The 20,348-nt window shown below is 39.4% G+C and overlaps 1 protein-coding gene across 1 annotated transcript in view; it reads right to left on the reverse strand.

The window, feature by feature from the left end:
- CNTNAP2 (contactin associated protein 2) overlaps positions 1–20,348 on the reverse strand; it is a 1,324,851-nt gene that overhangs the window by 616,760 nt on the left and 687,743 nt on the right. Inside the window, exon 13 of the mRNA XM_008697394.2 lies at positions 6,988–7,188. Coding sequence (XP_008695616.2) covers positions 6,988–7,188 — 201 coding nt within the window. The remainder of the gene's footprint in view (positions 1–6,987; positions 7,189–20,348) is intronic.

Genomic DNA, 20,348 nt, shown 5'->3' on the forward strand with positions numbered 1-20,348 from the left:
GGGTACAGATCCTGCTGGGGTTCTCTCGATCTTCACTTTAGTGGGGGGACACTGACTTCTCCACATGTTCGTGCTCTCCTCAGTGAATCAGCAGGCAAGGCTTATGAGAAGCTAGTTTTGCATTTGAACCCCGCTTTCTTACTTCCAGCTACAGTGACCTTTGGTGAGTTTATTCACCTTTCTGAGCCCTATTTTGCAAAGTGCAGATAATAAAATCTAGTTCACATAACTAAAAGAGTTAAAGGAGATAAAACATCAAGAATGGTGTTGGTCAATAAAATTTAATGAAAATCTCTACTCTTTCCTTTATCACCCTTCTCAGAGCAGGTGTTTTTTGTTTTGTTTTGTTTCCATATTCTCTCCTCTCTCCTGGGGCCCCGTCATTCCTTTTGTCTCTTACATCTTTAGCCTCTTCCTCTCCACTGCCTCCTCCATTTATAAACTTACTCATAACTCCCTCATTTTTAAAAACATAAAAAATTCCCAAACCCTCACTTTGGTTCTCCTGATTAAGTAGCAATTCTGTATTTAGCCATCCCCTCCTTACCATAGAACGTTTTGAAAACCTTCACTTGCTGTTCCCTTTTTCTATTCATTCTTCAGTGGCTCTACCCACCAGAGACCACTGACGGGAAACTCCAGTGGCCTCCCAACAGCCAAAGCCAAGGCCTGGCTTCCTCTGTATGATGTCTCACCACTGACCACACCTCAATTTTCTTTTGTTCATTTTGTTTACTTGTTTGTTTATTGTTAAACACCTCTTTGCTTTAGCTACCTCATTATTAGGATTTCCTAATTTGACTCGCTTCTTACTGCTCTGCTTATCACTTTTGAGTCCTCTTAGTTAGCTGCAACCTCTCCTGCAATCACCTTCGCAAATTAGTGTTTTCTCTCCTTTAATGTTCTTTCCTTGCTCTTCCCATGACCTCGCTGGGTCATCTGATGAAGGCATTACAGCTGCTCAGAGTCATTCACTTTATCTTTACTTCTGGGTATAGGGGAAGATTGCATTTTTCCCCTCTCCTAAAGTTACTCCACAGATAAGCAATCATGACTCGTGTTGATTCTACTACCCATACTTGAAAGACAGTCTTCCCTCTTAAGGTCCAGGGAGCCTCTCAGACATCCAGGCTCCTCCATACTGCGGTGGCCCTGAGCGGAATGTTCTCTTTCTACAAACCCAGCTCTCCCTCCATGCTGTTCACCACGTAATAGCTGGGATCTCCCACTTAAAACCACTCCCTTTGCCCTTTGAGTGGAATCCTTAAGTCATTCAAGACTCTTCTTTGTCTCCTTTCTGTCTCCTACCCTAAAGGTCTCCACTCCAGCCATTCTGACCTCCCTCATTTCCTCCCAAGTACTTGTCCCCTGACCTCCATCTCCAAATAATTACCCATTCTGACATCTCTAAACTAGAATTCCCCCTGCCGTTTTTTTTTTTTTAACTTGTATGAATCCACATGTCAGCTTACATGTTACAATTCCTGATACACAGAAACAATAAGTATTTGTGGACTGATTATCTCATTCATTATTCCAGTTCAGGCTTTCATCAATTCTATCCATATTGCTGAAATAGCCTCTAACTATTTTCCCTGTGATCATTCTGTCTCTTTTCACCACAGCACCCTCTATGGAGAGTCTAGCTGCCTGGGTGTGGAATGTTACTAGATTTAATCTTCTAATTTTCCCTTTTAGTTATTTCTACCTCTTTGCCGCCCCCATTTAACTGAATCCTCCAGTGTTAGTATAATTATTTAACACAGTAATTAACTAGATAAATGATTAATCTTTTGATTAATATACTGACTGGACACAATGAAAATGCTAATCTTTAGCTGCCATCAAACAATGCTTTTACCTATGTTTCAAGAGGCAAACAACATGCTTTCTTATAATGCATAAGGTCAATTTGGAAAATTCACTTTCTTGATAACTTCACCAAAGTTTAGAAATTTTTTTCTAAAAATAGGTTACAATTTCTAATACCAGAGTCATGTTTTCTTGTCTTTTGGAGGCCACTAAATCACAGTTTAGTATCATCAAAGTATATTGAATTTTACACAGCTTACTTTACAGGCAAAAATTGTGAACATAATTCCTTTTCAATAGATACAAAATCTAATAGTAAACTACCCAAAAGGATGGATAATTTATATTGCTTCTTCCAACAAAAGAAGCAATAAAACTATGAGAATAAGACTACACTGAGAAATTAAAAGAAATGAAACACTGGAAACCAATGAACACAACACTAAATATAGTCAGAAAAACAGGAACCATAACAAGTTTACACCTCTACAGTTAGATAAATCTTGATAGATGTAAGGAATAAATACTTCAGCAAAAAAATTCTTAATTAGAAAGTATAATGTTTTGTAAAATAAATATATGATTCCAGTGCATCTAAGTTATACAAATAAGCATTTTAAAGCAGGCTAATAGGCTGTGTCCAAATATAGGGAAATATTCTACCTAAAAGCATTAGGATTGCTGACTAAGATGTTTCTTGAGTGGAATCTAATGAAACTTTCTCTTGGTATCTAACTTATCAAATAAGGTTTTTAAACTATTTCAGAAGTAGATTTCATTGTTTGATTGTTGTCTTTCATAAGTTCAGTTATTACTACATTTGCAGTTCTGAGGATATAAATATAAAACATGTTAACATCCTTTTGGTTTTGGATACCCATTAATGGTTTTCTTTGTTTAGGTAGAATTTGTTCATTCCCAAATTGGTAGCCACCCTCCAAACTCTATGGCTCTTCTCTGGAATAAAGTAACTTTGTCTTGTTTCTATGTCTTTTACAAAGCTGACTAAGAACAACTGAATTAATAGTAACATGGCAAGAATAGATATGACCAAATGAATGGCAAGATCATTACTTTAAAATTGATACCATTTTTAAATTTTGTAGTAATAAAAAGAAGAGATAACATTACTACTCTGGTAAAGTTGTGAGAAACAAATAATGAATAATTCTACATTTGTTGGCCAAACATTTATCAAAATAAAAATGAGGTCCATATGCATACAAAATCAACTCTTTATCATAAGTATCATTAGAAACTATAGAGCCCCAAATGAACTCTTCAGGGTAAGGCTCTTAAAATAAAGAATAACATTTTAAGTGCATAGCTATTACAAACTCATTTGATATTCATTTTAATTGCCATGACTATAATGAATATACTTTGTATTCAAACAGATGTCACAAGTACTACTACAGAAGTTCCAATATAATTCAGTCTTAGTTAAGAACGAGTAAATGGATATTTAAAATTGAATGTTACCAGGAAGGAGAAAAAAAAACCCAATTACAGCAAACATTAGCTCCTTAAAACAGCAAATTAAAGATTTTTATTAAATTGTGTTCTTTCTTATTTGGACATATATAGAACACGATCATACAGAAACACTTGCTACACCAACTACTTCTTTTTCTTGCTTCAGCTGTTCTACAGATTAGCAAGCCTGGGAAATAGAAATTGGGAGTATGAAGAATGACTCAGAAAGGAAGGCTGAAATTCACTGTATAACATTTAGAGACTGATGTATGAAAAGGATTAATAAATACTACAATGCCAATCTAGGTTAGCTGAAGGAGCAGATAATTATGTATGCCATTTTCTTTTAATTGGCTGACAAGTTCTAATAGTCCCTTTAATCTTCTCCAACATGGAGAACTGAAACCTTAAAATCTAACATGAGAGACCTCCACACTGTAAATTAAAGATGGTGTTTCGTAGTGTTCGGTTCACAGAACTGTCCGTGGATGGTTTTTTAAAAGCAAACATTCCTGGGCCCCAACCAAGTTCTATCAAATGAGAGTTCCAGGAGTATGGCCCTGGAATCAGCATTTTGACAAACCTGAACATGGTGAGGCACACACTTGTTTAAAACAACTGCCTGAAGGCAGGATGAGGTAATATTTAAAATTGTATATTTTCATTTCATTCCGATCAGCAAACATTTATTAGTTACTAATCTTTTGTGAGTGAAAATTGTATACATACAATTTTACTATGTATGTACATAGTACATACATACTATGTGCACACAGGCAAGCAGCATATGATAAACTTATTTTCAAAGTACAATCTATTAAGCATAATAATCATCTACAAAGGTCTGGAAACAATGTCTGGAATCACAAGAAAATAATCTGCTATTGTGTGGATTAACAATTAACTCGATTTCAATTTAGTATTTATTCCCCCTGAAAAGGTGTCTGGAGGTTGACAAGAAGTGTGCTTAGCTTATTATTAGAAGATGTAACTGAAATACTGTTTAAAAACAAATTTATCCTACTTTTGTTGATGTTTTAGAAACCCTCTGATTTTGAAAAGGAGTGTAGTAAGTGTATGGGGCCTCTTAGTGGCTACAGGGAGGAGACACAGAGCATCCAAGAGGGAAGAGGGAAGGAATGAAGAGCAAGACCAGGAGCACTAGAAGCAAACTCTTCTGCTTACTTCTAACCTAATTCTCCTAGTGCCCAAACTGTAAACTGAACTTATTTAAAAGTTACATTGTATTTTGTAACCACCAGAGCAAAGTTCAAAAAGCGAAAGTTGACTTTGGAATCTAAGAGAAGAATGGAAGAAAATAAAGCTGATGGTAGCAAGCTACTTGTCTGGTCAGCAGTTGGCCTTCACCCTCATCTGCACCCCAGGACTGAAGACTAATTGAGATCTTTGGAATGCACCTCAATAAGGAGCATTCACTCATGAAACTCAGTGCCAACAAGCCGATGGAAGTTGTTAATTGGAACCAGTGCCCTGGATTTTCTATCATCCTTGGTTAACTTTTCCAGGCACTGAAAACAGGATCCTGTGAAAAAGGCTACGGTAAGTGCAAGTGCAGGGAAGAACAGTTGGGCTGGGGACTTGAAAGGTTTCCCATGGCCCACAGCAGTGGTTTTCAAAGAGTGGTCTCTAAATCAGCAATGTTGTCATTGCCTAGGAACTCGTGTTATTAATTCACTCAGGCTGCTAGAACAAAATACTGCAGGTGGGGGTCTTAAACAATATACATTTGTTTTCTCATGGTTCTGGAGGCTGGAAGTCCATGATCACTTTGCCAGCCATCTTGGTTTCTGGTGTGGGCTCTTGTCCTGGCTTGCAGATGGCTGCCTTCTCACTGTGTCCTCATGTGGGAGAGAGAAACAGCTTGCTCTCCCTCTTTTTATGAGGACACTTATCTCACCAGCTTTACAAACTCATTTAACCTTAATTACCTACTAAAAGCCCAGTCTCAAATTCAGTCACACTGGGGGTTAGGATTTCATCATACAAATTTTGGAAGGATCCAATTCAGTCCATTGGACTCATTACATATGCAAATTCTTGAGCCCCACCTCAGACCTAGTGAATCAGAAACTCGGGGACTGGAGCTCAGCAATTTGTGTGTTATTAATGTCCTGGGTTATTCCAATGCCTGATGAAGTCTGAGAAGCACCTGTCTTCAGGGAAAAAAATCCCAGCTCCACAGCAGAACACCCCATGCAACCCCCAGCACCTCCCTCCCTGCCCCCAGTTTCTCTGGTGTATTTTCCAACCTTATTTCTTCCTGTTGTTACTGAACTCTGCTTTTGCTGAGCTACTTCTCACCATGACCTGAATACTCACTCATATTCTGTCTTCTAGACTTTAGCTTACCCTCTTTCAACATCATCAAATCGTCTTTCTGCCTCTAAGCACCACCTCAACACCCCAGCCATGATCACTTCCTTTCCTCCAACAGCAGAGGCACTAATTGTCTGAACCAATCATGTCCACAATTTACAGATTTTACTTTCTTAGAGTCCACAGGTTACACTCGTCCATAACTCCAGCACAAGGCTTTGCACATTAAGAAACACTCAAATCTTTAAAATATTATGTATAATGTTTTATATAACTCTTCTTTGTAAGTATTCCACACAATATTGCCTCCAATCCGACACTGACTGGGGGCAGCAAATAGCCCATTGGTCTGTGATTTAGCATGATGCTACTTCTAAAGTTGCTTAATATTAAAAATAATCAATACACTACTTGCTATTTGTGAAGTTCTTAAGTGCATCAAACCCTAGAGTAAGCATTTAGTACATGACCCTATGAAATTCTCACTCACCTGCAGTCGGCACTATAATACCTATTTGAATGGAAAAGACACTGGATATCGAGGCTTAAGAGTTCAATTAACTCCACCAAAGTCACACCTGGAGAGCAGCAAGGCTGAAAAGTGTGAACGTTTTTTTCTCCGATTCCGAGCACATGCTTTATTTCTACTCTGTTATACTATAGACTGAGGGATTTAGTTTTCTGTCAACATCTTGAATTTGCTGCCAAGAACCCCAAAGCATATGGATCTCTTGGAAAAGATATTTCTAGTGTATCCTTTGGAAAAATCTTTATTTTCTACACCCCAAACACACACACACACACACACACACACACACACACACACACACACACATGCCCTGAGGCATCGCTAAAAGGAAGCCATCAAGAAAAAAATTAGGTCGAACTTCTAGAGACAAGCAGATACTGTTAAATGACTATAGACAATAAAGAGCTCCAAATTTTATCACTATTCTACATGCTATTTACCTTGGGTAGCCTTTAGAAGGCTTTTAGCTTTACGTTAAAGACAGCTGAAGAACTCAGAAGGTATTACTTGGAAGTTCACAAGAGGCTCTGATACACTTTTGCCCAAAGCAACTACTGAAAATTAAACACCAGAAACACTCATACACACATATATGCACATAAACTTGAAAAATCTGTAAGTTGAAAACAAAGGAATTTTTTCTGAAAATCGTACTTTCTTAGCTTCATTCCCCAGAAAACCAACCAAGTGATGTTTTGCTTTTTTTCCCCCACAGCTGCCTGCACTTCAGAGACTGGACTATAAGATAATAAGTCACACCTGTTGGATTGTTTAGGTAATTCCGCGCACCAGCTGAGACAGTAATTAAGAGTAACACTCCATTCTCAGCCTACCTGGGGTGTTCAACAGTCTCGACATCTTGCAGAAGTAGGAGACGTACTGCTCACAGTGCTCGGCGCTGCTGGTGACGGCGCTGATCTGGTCCATGGAGGCGCTGTACACGAGCTGCGTCACAGAGTACTTTTCTGGGCTGTAGCCCACCACCGTGGTCTGCATCTGCAGATCGTGAGACACTATGGTCCACACTTTGTCCTCTGTGGGAAGAAAATACCACAAAATGGGTCATTAGTATGCAAGCACTTTTTAAGTGGTAGGAAATAACTGAGCTACACTTTCTCTGAACTGTTGTAGAACAGAGTCGAGGACCGCCATCTATCAAGTTCTAGCCTGCAGGTTCTCCTTAGACAAAGTAGAAAGAAATGCTTTTTATTAAAAACAAATGCAAGGGGCACCTGGGTGGCTCAGTTGGTTAATCGGCTGACTCTTGATTTCTGCTAGGGTCATGATCTCAGGGGGGTGAGATGGAGCCCTGCATCGGGCTCTGTGCTCAGCAGGGAGTCTGCTTCAGGATCCTCCTCTCCCTCCGTCTCTCCCCTGCTTGCTCACTCTCTCCCCCTGGCTCTAAAATAAATAAATGAATCTTAAAAAACAACAACAACAAAAAAAAAACAAAACAAAAACACAACTAAACGCAAGATACTTCCTAAACACAGAGAACAGCTTGTGTCTCTGGTTGATGCTAACGTTCACAGCACTGAATGTGAGGCCCGTCATGTTCCCCCTCCTCCTGACTCCCTAACCCATCACTCCTCTGGTACACCAGGATCTGCTCTCTCCGAAACGAACTGTGCTCTCTCAGGCCTCTGACTCTTTGTCTATGCTGTTTGCTCTAATCAGAATAGGCATCCTCATCTTGTCAACAAATGTTCCTTTCACCCTGACCTTTCAGGTAAAATCGGACACTGCATTCTCTGTTACTGAAATGTTCTCTACATGGGCAACAAGACAAATGAGTAATTACCTTGATGCTTTAGGACCCTGAAAATTTCAATGTGTGAAAAGGAGAAGCGAATATAAGATTGATGAGATTAAATTATAACCCTACATACTCCTGAATTTGAATTAGAAACATCACAAGGAACCCATAATTTTTCTTTTTTAAAAAAATGTGGACTTGTGTCCTAGCTCTGTCCACTGGAAAAGGCCCCAAACAAGGACAACCTGTAGCACCAGATTGTCATCATTCAATATGATTTTTCATTAAGAGGAAACTAGGCTGCCAGGTGAGGTGACTGATTTCAGGGCTGGAAATGCACAAGATAAGCCTGGAACATAATGTCACACAGAAACAAATAAGCTATTGGAAACAGAGGGCAGTTTGAAAACCCCCAGGAACAAATAAGGATGATTTTAACATCAGTAAGAATCTCCTGCGATGGAATAAAATACGTCAGGGATGTTTAATTCCAGGAGTTCATTAAAATAAAAAGAAATGTTCAATCTTGGAAAATGCCAGGTAATCAACTCGTTATTTTGAATATTAGGAAATAAGGGTGAAGAATCCAGCATTTAGCCTACCTTACCTGTAGGAACCTTCACATAACTACACGCTCTCTTTATGGAAGTATTTCAGCTCATAAATGAAGACTAAGTGATGGGATTAGAGGACCATCATTTTGTAACTTCTAACAAAGAGGCTCTAAACAATGGCTACTCACAGCTGTTAATATAACCACAAGTCAAAACGGGGACATGTGCCTTGGGATGGGAGTACACAACACCGTCTGAGAAGCAGAGTGGACAAAATCAAACATGGATTTTACCGAGCTTACAGCCCTGACTGCCAGCTTCTAGGAAACATGCATTGAAAACTGAATATTTGGGGAAGGGGAATATGCCAAATGACCTAACCCAAAAGGTCAGCAGAATCCATGCAGTGTGAAATTCTACCGATTATACAATCTAGTTTTTTCAACAAATTATAAATTAAAGGACAACTCTACTCTCCCAACTGCTCAGGACAAAGCCTTAGGGTCCCCACTACCCCCCCCCCCCCTTTCTTCTACACTCATCATCCAACCTGTCAGTGAATCCTGTCTGCTCTACCTTCTCCATTCAGGGTCTGAGCACTCCTGACCCTCACCTCCCCGCCCGCCACCGCTCTGGTCAAAGCCCCCATCCCCTCCTGCCCCCAACACACAAAACCTTGTAACCACCCCCTGCATGCCACCCCTGCGCTCTTACAGGTACCCTCCACACAGCAGCCAAGCTGAGCCTCTGAAAATATCAGCCAAATTCGGATACTGCACTCCAAGCCCTCACACGGCACAGGGTCTTGTTCAGAGCAAAAGTCTAGCTGTTGAAACAGCTGAAGGCCCTTTGTGATCCAGCGCCTTGTGATCCAGCCCCGCCTGCCTTGCCGCCAGCACCTCCTGCCCTCCTCACCTGCCCCTTGCTCCTCTGGCTCCAGCCACACTGACCCCTGCCTTCCTCAGACCTGTCAGACAGCCCCTCCTTGGAGCCTTTGCTCTCACTCTATCCTTGGAAATCACAGGGCCCACTCCTCCCCCTCTTGATATCTGTCCCAATGCCACCTTTTCCCCTGATTGCCCCTCCCCACCACAGCTGCTTTCTATCTCCTTGTCAGGCTCTGTTTTCTCCATAGTATTTACCCCTCTCTGCACATTTTCCTTCTGTCTGTCTCCTCATGTTAGATGGGGAGCAGGCAGGGGTCATTTTCAACACTGGATGCACACTGCTTAGAACAGTAGCCAGCACGTAACAGACCTTCACAATATATTAGTATGAATTAAGAAAACATCAATAGAATACAAATAACTTGATCTAGGAAGTTCCTGAATCACTTTGGTTCAAGGTCTGGGTCTGCCATGACCCTCCCGAGAGAGCTTGAACAGGCCATTTTGTTCTAGACCCTAATTTCCCTTCATTTGTTATAACATGCCTCTCCATCAGAATCCTTTCCACCTTGCTCTTCTTAAACCAACTAAAACAAGTTCAATTATGGTGCCCGTGTAGTAACACATTTTCCATAAGATAATGAATTTCCACTTTGACCTTATCAGAACTGTCTTCCTCCAGCTCCTCTAAGACAGCAAAGAAACTACAGTATGTTTTAGTAATTCTCTCTCTTCCTGACATGATTCTGACAACACCCTGGTTGTTATTTATATCCAGACTTTCACGTTTACCTTTCCCTAAGTAAAGATCCATTAATTAAATAAGGTTAGCTTCATCTCTTTTCTGTTAAAATCAGCCTCTGTCAAAACATTTGAGAACACAACACTACTTATGTTTTTTAATTTTAATTTTTTATTATTTTTAAAAGATTTTTATTTATTTGTCAGAAAGAGAGAGAAACTGAGCAAGTAGGGTGAATGACAGGCAGAGGGAGAAGCAGGCTCCCTGCTGAGCAAGGAGTCCAATGTGGGACTCGATCCCAGGGTCCTGGGATCATGACCTGAGCCGAAGGCAGACGCTTCACCGACTGAGCCACCCAAATGTCCTGTACTTACCTTTTTTTAACAAAACAAAACAAAACAAAACAAAACAAAACAAAACAAAACAAAACAAATCCTTATCAGGACCTCATCTTTGTCCTGTAGCAATATTCCAATATTCCATAACTTTCATTCTTTAACTCATAATAAAACAGCATTCTGCTCTGGCCCTTCTTAAAAGTATCATAAACCCCTTTTTAACTTACACAAAATAATGTTCATAAACGCAAGCATTAAGTAAAATAAAATGGTTACCTATAATGGTCTGTGTGAATGACTTTAAAAATATTAACCAATTTGTTAATTTTGATGAGTCTCTAACATCTTGGTCCTAGTGACTGCTTGGCCCTGAACCCCACATCCATGCATTTCAGCACATACATTTCAGTATCAAATTTCAGGGCCATTCACTCATTCAACAAAAATTATTGAGTGCCCACTACATGACAGATATGGATCTAGACACTAGGGAAGCCGTAGAGAAGAAAAAAAATTGTAAATTTTTGCAGTTTATACTTCTGTATTCTAGTGGGGAAAAACAGACAATAAGCAAAAAATTAAAATATGTATAGTTAAACACTGATAATGGTGAGAAAAACTACGACAGGGAATGGAAGAATAGGTTGGGTATAGATGGCAATTTTTTTTTAAATTGAAGTATAATGGAGATACAATATCCTATTAGTTTCAGGTATACATCATGGTAATTTGATATTTTTATATGTTGCAAAACGATCCCCATGACAAGTCTAGTTACCATCTGTCACCATACTAATTACAATATTATTGACTATATTCCCTATGCTATACATTACAACCCTATGATTTATTTATTTTATAGCTGGAATTTTGTAGCTCTTAACTCCCTTCGACTATTTTGCCCATCACCCAACCCCTCCCCACCTAGGAACCAAGTTTGTTTCCTGAATCTGTGAATTTTGTTTTGTTTCTTTTGTTTTTTAGATTCCACATAGGAGTGATTTCATGTATAAATGAAATCATATGGTATTTGTCTTTCTTTGTCTGATTACATTTTTCAGCACACAGAGGAAACTATAAAAGCTCTCGCTCACTACGTGATGTTTGAATGAATAAGGTCCTTGTCCAGCAAGCCACATGAATGTCTGGGGAAAAGTATTCCAGACAGAGAAAGTGCAAATGAAAACATTCTAATTCTGGAATATTCTGGTATTGCTCAGGTATACAAGGAGGCCAGTGAGTGAGGAAGGAAAGAAAAGCAGGAATTAAAGTCTAAGGTGTAATGGGGATGGGCAGGTGTGAGACGGGAAGCCCTTGGCACTGGAAGGTTTGAAGCAAGTTAATGCAGCATGCTTGAACTTACTCTCTGACATACTGTTCTTCATTTCAATAAAGCTGTAATTCAGGAAGGGTTGAAAAAAGAATACACACACACCCACACCCATATATATGTATATAAAGATTTAAAACTTTTTACAGTGTTGTGGCATTATAAAAGGTAATACGTAAACTCTATTTTAATGGCATAAAGCAATTACTGTTGATGCATCTTGCAAATTATTTTTTAATGCTTGTATGTTACACATGAGCCATTGAACAATTCTGCAGATATCCACCATCTATAAGAAAGTAATACTGTATAAATTTTCCTTTGCTGGTATCATAAGTGAAAAATTAAGAATCTTATTCCCCATATTTATAATGTATTATCAGATATGTGTGTAATGCAAATAGAAACTACTAGGTATGGCAAATTCTAAATTTCTGCCCTTGTTCCATTTTCATGAAGAACTGATAAACTAGTATATTTCAAATACTCTTTTGGATTAGTGCGCTATGAAAGTGCCTTCTGTGATTACTGGGAGATCAGTATCTGTTTCATCATGCAATCGCATATTTAAAAACTGTCACACTGCACAATGTTTTCAATACAGATGATTTAATTGTATTTTTCAAATACTGGGACACTATGGAGCATACTGTGGAAATGCATCCTTCTGCTTGGCAATAAACAGGGTCTTCAAGATTACCCAGCTTACTTGTGTTGACATGAGCACATCAGAAAGGTCCCTCTGCTGCCTCTACCAGTGACCCTGCAACCTTATCCTATCTGTATTTAGTTCCTTGTATGGCTGGAGTTCTGACCAGGAACTGATAAAGCCAGGAAATGACCAGTGGAAAAAAGCAAAGAATAACTCCTCCGAGGACGGAACCAGTTTCTTTATCATGTACATATAGCTGTTTTTGACTCTTTTCCATGTTATCCATATACAGTCTGCAGTTCACATTACAGAGCGTATTTTAATAAAAGTCCAATCTGAGCTGAATCCAGTGAGGAAAAAATGTATGTATCCTATACATCTGCATCTGCGTGTTTCTGACTTTCAAACCATAGCACTGTACTGGTTGAGGACCGATTTGTTAATCTGAGAGCTTTGTTTTCTCACCTTTATTCATATTAACTCTGAAATAATATTTTAAAAATATATGATAAACTATCTAAATTTAAAATGGCATATAAAACATACTAGAGGGGAATAACCTCTTGCAGTCCAAATTCCTTAGAAGCCCGACTGCCTATTATAGTTACTCTTCAGGAATGACTTTGGGTTTCTCACTCTTAGAGTAACAAAATGGGAAGTGAACTATGGTGTACGCGTCACCCAAGATTTTCCATATTGCATGTAAATCTTGGCCTGCTGGATAAAACTAGTGGATACAACTTTGTACATTCTTATATTTCTCCTCCAATAAACTGCATTCCAATAACTTTACCTGTGGCTTTCTTTGGGCATAGAAGTCTTAATGGCTATTATCCTGATTCCATCAATAAACGACTGAGCACTAACTATGAGCAAGATATGAACAAGGATCTCCAACTAAATGCGACAGCATTAATAAGAATTGCTTTTGCAAAACTTAAAATTTGTAGCCTTATTGGTACCCACATCCAAGGGAAGAAGCCTAATATTTGAAGGAAGCCATGTTCTCATGTGAAAAATTTTGAATCCCAGACAACATCAATATAACATCTTAGAGGACATCCATTTTGACTCTCTTCTATTAGAGATTAAGAAGCCAAGTCTCAGGAGTGATAAGTGACTTGCCCAACTGACTATAAAGAGTTAGTGGCAAAATGATGGAGACTGTGTCTCTTGGTTCTAGATTTAATGCTCTTTTCACTCCTTATCCCTTTGACCCAGTGGTGACATGGTTGGTGACACATCAACATTTTGATTGTCTTCCCCTTAGCAACCTGCTAATTTTCAGGGGGCAGGGGAAACATACAGATAGACTTTTTAAAAATGAGATTTTATTTATTTATTTGAGAGAGAGAGAGCAAGAAAGAGATCACAAGACAGGGGAGAGAGGCAAAGGGAGAAGCAGACTTCCCACTGAGCAGGGAGTCCGATGTGGGGCTCAGTCCCAGGACCCTGGGGTCATGACTTGAGCCACAGGCAGATGCTTAACTGATTGAACTACCCAGGTGCCCACAGATAGACTTTTTAAATGACAACAATATATAACCTACTGCACTTAGAAAAATGTCATAAAACAGTAATGTAATTCAATAATGCACACATTCACAACTATTTAGGGAGCTCCTGATTGGTTTCATCAGTTAGGTTCTAGGGATACAAGAATGACAAAGACTTGAGGTCCTATTCTCAACAGGCTTGTAGTCCACTGATAGTGACAGAATGTTAAGCCTAAAATTACAAATCACAAACAAGTGCTAAAATAGAGAAATGCACAGGCTAACTGTGAGTTCCTACAGAATGTCCATATGACCCAGATTTAAGAAAGCTGTGAAATGACCGGGTGGACATGGCATTGTTGGTGAATCATGAAGGTGAGTGATGACCTATATGAAGGGTAGGGTAAGGCCAGTTTCATTCTTCTTATAGTTCAGACCAAACACTTTGGAAACAAAAAGGATTTAGTAGATGAGATCTAGATCAATTGGGAATTGAAGGGTCTGCAATAGTAAAATATAAGATTGCAGAGCCCTAACAATTGTGCATGGGTTGAAAGGTCTACTGCATGGTTATAGGTGGGTGTTGCAAACCTGTGGAGATAAAAGATCGAATCATATTTTAAAAATACTTCTTCAAGGCTATATATGACATGCCCACAGCTAACATCATCCTCAGCAATGAAAAGCTGAAAGCTTTTGCTCCAAGATCAGAAACAAGCCAAGAGGAATAAGATTAAGGATATACACGGGCTTTAATTTTCTGTTTGATGTTGTATTTCTTAGTCTGGGTGTTGGATATAAGCTAGAAATACTTCATATGGAAACAAACAATTAAAGGGTATCTTATTTCAGGTAAACTTTATACTGAGATCCAGATTTACACAAGGTTAATAATCTAGGAAATACTGGTCATTTTACATGGGCTCTGTGTGCTTTAGTAAGTTGCAAAATAATTTCTTAAATAGTTACCACTCGTAGTTATTTAAAGTACTAATTTCAACAAAATTGTTTATAAATCTTTCAGAAAGACTCTCAGCATAATGTTAGGTTATAATATAGTTTTTTTTTTCTTTTTCAGTCATTTTAAGAGGACCTATTTGAAAATCTCATCAGTCTTCCAAGTGTATAAGTTTGAAGACCAGAAATTTCATAGATCATTATTTTGTTTAGAAGATTTCCTCAATAAGTATAATCCTACTGACATAATTTAAATGATTAGAAATGTGGTGTCACATTTTTCTCCCCCAACAGATACTGTGCGAGCATGACAAGCCTCTCTGGAGCCTAGCCTCTAAAACCACAGAAGCCATGTCACAATGGCGGGCCGTGGTGGTGTGAACCATTCATAACACCAGCTATGTATGCAGCTCAGGTGGCATAAGCAGCTCTAATCACGTGTCGAGAAATAAGGTATGTCAAGCAGATGGAACCTCTGCAGGAAGTGCTAAGGAAACGAGCTAAAAGTACAGATGATGTTCTGCAGGTGGTGGAAAGTGTTGATTATTTTTATGCTCACGATTCCAGCCCAAAGATGGATGACAAATCGAGTGCTGTGAACATGTATAAATAATGGTGGATCATTCTCACCCACATGAAGAACAATTTGGAGCTTATTTGTGTCTTTTTTCTGAGAAGGCATTAGCTATTTTCTGGGAAGAAGGATATTTGTTAATGTTTTTGTTCCATTGCAGGGATGTTAAAATTCTTTTACAATACGGCTGGAGTTATTGACTGCATTTATGTCCATACTTAGACAAGCTAATCTTCCCTTCCCTTTCCTCTTACACTGGGTGAAGATGTGGTGCATGTGTATTTGACAGTCAGGAGCCCATCTCTGTGGCAACAAGGAGTTTTCTGCCCCATGTGGCAAGGAAATGCAACTCTTGTAACAGAAATGAGATTCGGATCTCAGTTCCAACCTGGGACTAAGTAAATGTCATCCAGGATCAGTGACTGACCATTCCTGTGGACCTTTATAGATAACACGTGTTATTTAAAAATACCTTGAAATACTGCACACACTAGGTTAAAAAAAAAAGTCACTTCCAATAATTACTCCCCCACACTGGTCTACCTGTTGTCGGCTGTGACAAGCAGCTCTGTCTCGGGGCTTGGCTGCCTCTTGTGCCTTCAAGGTGCCTCCCCCTTGTCTCAGGACTAAGTACTTCACTTCTGTTTAGTCTTGACTTGAACGGCCTATCTCACTGAGGCCCACCCTCCCTGCCTTATTCAAACTTACCACCCACACTGCCCCTTACCTTCTCCATTCCTTGTCCCATAGCACATATGGCCTCCTAACATAGTATATCATTTACCTACTTGTAATGTTTATTTTCTGCTGTCTGTCTCCTCTACCACCTTCCTCAAAGACTATAAACTCCACTATGCTGGAGAACTTTTTTTTATATAACTTTTTTACTGGTGAATCTCAAAGTCTTAGCACAGTGCCTAGGAGTCTGCAGAAGTTCTATAAATACTGTGCTAATTATATACCTTATTCCTTTCTTCATTTAGCTTCCAACAAGCCTCTATCACTACCATCATCAGCAAGTCCTGTAAAGTACCCATTTGAAGTAGGGGGTTATAGCTCACACCAGAGAGCTCTACAATATTAAGCTTCAAAAAATAAGCATTTAGAAAGTCTTTGCAGGTGAAACCATCAAAGTGATATTTGAAATGACAGAGGACTGGTATTGTACTTGCAATATTTACACGATATTAAACTGCAATGATTTTTAAAAGAGCAACATAAAAATATATCTAAGGTGCAATGAGCATCTTAAAACCATCTCTGTTTCTTTCCAGGTTGAACAGTAAGAGAGTGAGTGTTCTGTGCTAAGCATGTGGATGCCTCCTTCCACGGCAGAGTGTCAGGAGTAGAGAAGATTTCATTTATGAACAACGTGCTTTATTGCAAGCACTGTTCTAGGCCCTGGGCACACGAAGATGAATAATGGCCATTTAAAGCCACCACAGAGCTGGTGGGAGGAGGTACGAAAAATAAGTAATTAAGGTATAAGCTGAAAAAGTAACTGCTAATTTTCAGGCAACCGCTAGAATAATCCAAGTAATCAGATTTACTATATAAATCATAAACCCACTTTTAACCTACACCAGGTTCTTTAATGTATGAATCACTTAAAAATTCTCTAGCATTGTATTTTATATATATTTTATTGTTGGGGAATTTTATTTTCTGTTAGTACATAGTTTAAACAAACCTAACTTATAACAGGCTAATTTGAGAGATTACATTCTTTCTGAAGTTTCTGTCTAAAAAGCTTTGATGTAGCAGAAAACATACAATTGGAAATGACAGTTTGATTTGCTAGTAACAGAATAGAATCTTATCAGATGGCCCTTCCTTTCATGTTGACCTAAGCGCACATCACTGTCTGCTCCCTGAAATTTTGGAAAATCAAACATATTCTAGCAGTTTACCTCTTTAGGGACAGGAAGGGCCATGGTGTAAGCAACTCCCCATTAGAGGATTTGGGGCCCTTCCTCCCTTCTTCCAAACCAGGCACTAGGCTTAATTTAAAAAAAAAAAAGAAAGAAAGAAAGAAAAGATGATGATACAGATAACATTTATCACTTTGGAAGAAAATCCCCAAATAATCAACTCCTCTAAGTATTTAATTTTCCCCATTAACTCAGTTTCTATTCACTGAAGCAGCCCCCATTGTGAGGAACATTAGCAAGACAGTCTGAGAGATTAAGTTCCTTGGTAAGGATAATTAGCTAGAAATAACTTTTTAGGGAAAGAAACCCTTAAAATATCAGAGTTAACATATTCAAAGGGACTAAAACTGGTGTTCTCACTTTAATTTTAACAGAAGTACAAACGTATCCAGTGATTTCACTTTTTAAAAATGATTCTCTGTGAAGCTTCCTAAATCCTAGGTTGACTCTAAACGCAGCAAATTCTGCCCCATGCCAGGAACACCACCACCTGCCCGAACTCGTCTCAGTCCATCAGGGTACAGATGTTAAGCACTTTGCAAAAAATACTGCCCACATTCAACTCCCAGTACCATACCAACTTCAAGTTAGATGTCCATCCGTCTCCATCTGCTTCCCTAAAAATCTATGTTTACTAGTGGGTTGGCATTTTTCATGTCATATTTGTAACATTTTTTGTAGCCACAACTTTGTGAAGTCAGTGAGGACAATGTGGGCATCACTGCCACTGCTTAATCCTTATTGTTTAACAGAGTACCTGGTACAGGTGGCTCAGGTGCTCCATAAATACCTGCCAAACTAATGAAGTCATATTGGGCATGATAAAGTTAATGCATATATGGGGACCCACGGAATGGAGGCTGCCCAATTATGAAACAATTGGGGAAACTGAACACTGGATATTTAAAGCTATTAAATTATGGTTGGTTTTTAGCTATGATAATATGATTGTGGGTATGCTTTTTAAAAAAGAACCATGGTCTTTAATAGATACAGGCTAAAATATCACTGAGGTCTGGGACTTGCTTCAGTGTAATTCTGTGGTGGGAAGGAGAGAGACAAATGAAACCAAATTGGCTATTACCAGCCATTTGTAAAAGCTGGGTAATGGGCACCCAAGACTCTGTGTGGTGTTCTAGTTTGGGATATGTTTGGAGGCTGATCACCAGCAGACAAAATACAGACTTCAAACAATAACCGAGAGATTATTACAATTTGTATTCATTTTATGTAGGGATTTTTAAAGCCTGTTTTTATCTTGAATAAGGGAATGACCATCTCATGAGTATTCCCATGACTTATTATCACTACCCCTCAATTTTTAGAAAATGGGACATGGTTAACATAATTGATGTGCAATCATCAAATATAATTTAGAGGCAGTGGGTATTTATTTTGGAAACATAGTAACGAGGAGGAGGGGCGGAGAGCACGCGCAAGTGCACACAGGGGGAAGGAAGGAAGAAGAAAGACAGGGAAAGGACAGAAAGTGGGGTGAAGAAGATACCTGGAGCGTTTTACAGCATCCAGAATGTGCTCTGAGCTACAAAAGGGGACGTGAAGGCAGACAGATCACCTGAGAGAAAGAATAAGACCTGGCAAGGACCAAAAACTCTGGCCTAAGGTGGACATGCTCATTACAGTCTTAAATGGGTAGAAGAATCAAAAGAAGAGTATACTGCATGGTGCACAGAATTTATATAAAATGCACACGGCCGCATCCATAAATGAAGTTTTAGTGGAATACGGCCACGTGGAGTTGTTGACATACTCCCTCCGGCGGCGGCTGCACCATGTAGACAGAGTCACGTAGTTGTGACAGAGACGGGGTGGCCCACAGAACCTAAGATACTCACTCTGCGGCCCTTTATGGAAAAAGGTTACTGACCCCTCAACAGAAGTGACAGGTGAGACAGCAGAAAGATGGAAGAAGAAGGAGAAAAACATCTAGCTGTACTGGAATGTGTGAGCCTCCTAGAATGAAGCTGACAGATGACACGTCCAAAGGCGTGACCAAGCGAGGGGACAAATCAGTTGGAGGATGACGGAGGAGGATCTGACACACCCCAGCCCAGGGTCTGCTCCAGTTTCCTGCATGCGGAGAGAATGGTCATCGAAGTATAAACTTTGACAAACCTCTTAAAATTTTTTTGTATAGGCACGCTTAAATTCTCCAATTTAGTTATTTCCTCTACTGTTACGAGTGTGAGGTTGTTTTCAAATACAACTCAAAAACACTACCAAGGTATTATCTGATATATCTGAATCCAAGCGAACCTACCGCACTGGGCTAAGGAGTGTGCTTGCAAAGTTCGTATCTACCCAGAACCTGTAAATGTGACCTTTTTGGAAAATAGGGTCTTTGCAGATACAATCAAGTTTAGATGGAGTCAAACTGAATTAGGATGGGTCCAAACCCAATGACTGGTGTCCTCTAGAGAGGGGAATATGGACACACAGATGTAACACCATGCGACAATGAGACAGACATTGGAATAATGTAACTACAAGCTAAGTAACGCCAAGGACCACAACCGCCAGAAGGTGGAAGAGGTAAGAAACGGTCTCTTTCGAGACTTCAGAGAGCACAGGACTCTGAGGCCACCTTGATACCAGATCTACAGCTTCCAAGACTATGAGAAAATTACTTTCCCTTGTTTTAAGCCACCCACCCATTTGGGGGTCCTTGGTTACACCTATCAATCACCTCTTCGTCCTGCGCAAGCGTTTAACTCCTGTTCTGTATTCCAGGTGAAAGAGGGAAGCAGTGGAGGCGTCTTTACAACGCTGCCTTATGTGGGCAATTCGAATTGTTTTACCCGGCGTGGTGGTAAGCATAGGAACAAGACACAGTAGAAATCTTTAACCAGCTCACAGCCTGGGACTTGTGCACTGATAACCACAGTATGCGATGCTGGGGAGGCCTACAGATGGGACACTGAGTGGAAAGAATGTGCTTTATATGCAGTCCCGATCT

This window comes from Ursus maritimus, unplaced genomic scaffold, assembly GCF_017311325.1.
Source record: "Ursus maritimus isolate PB19 unplaced genomic scaffold, ASM1731132v1 scaffold_3, whole genome shotgun sequence".
Lineage (NCBI taxonomy): Eukaryota > Metazoa > Chordata > Mammalia > Carnivora > Ursidae > Ursus > Ursus maritimus.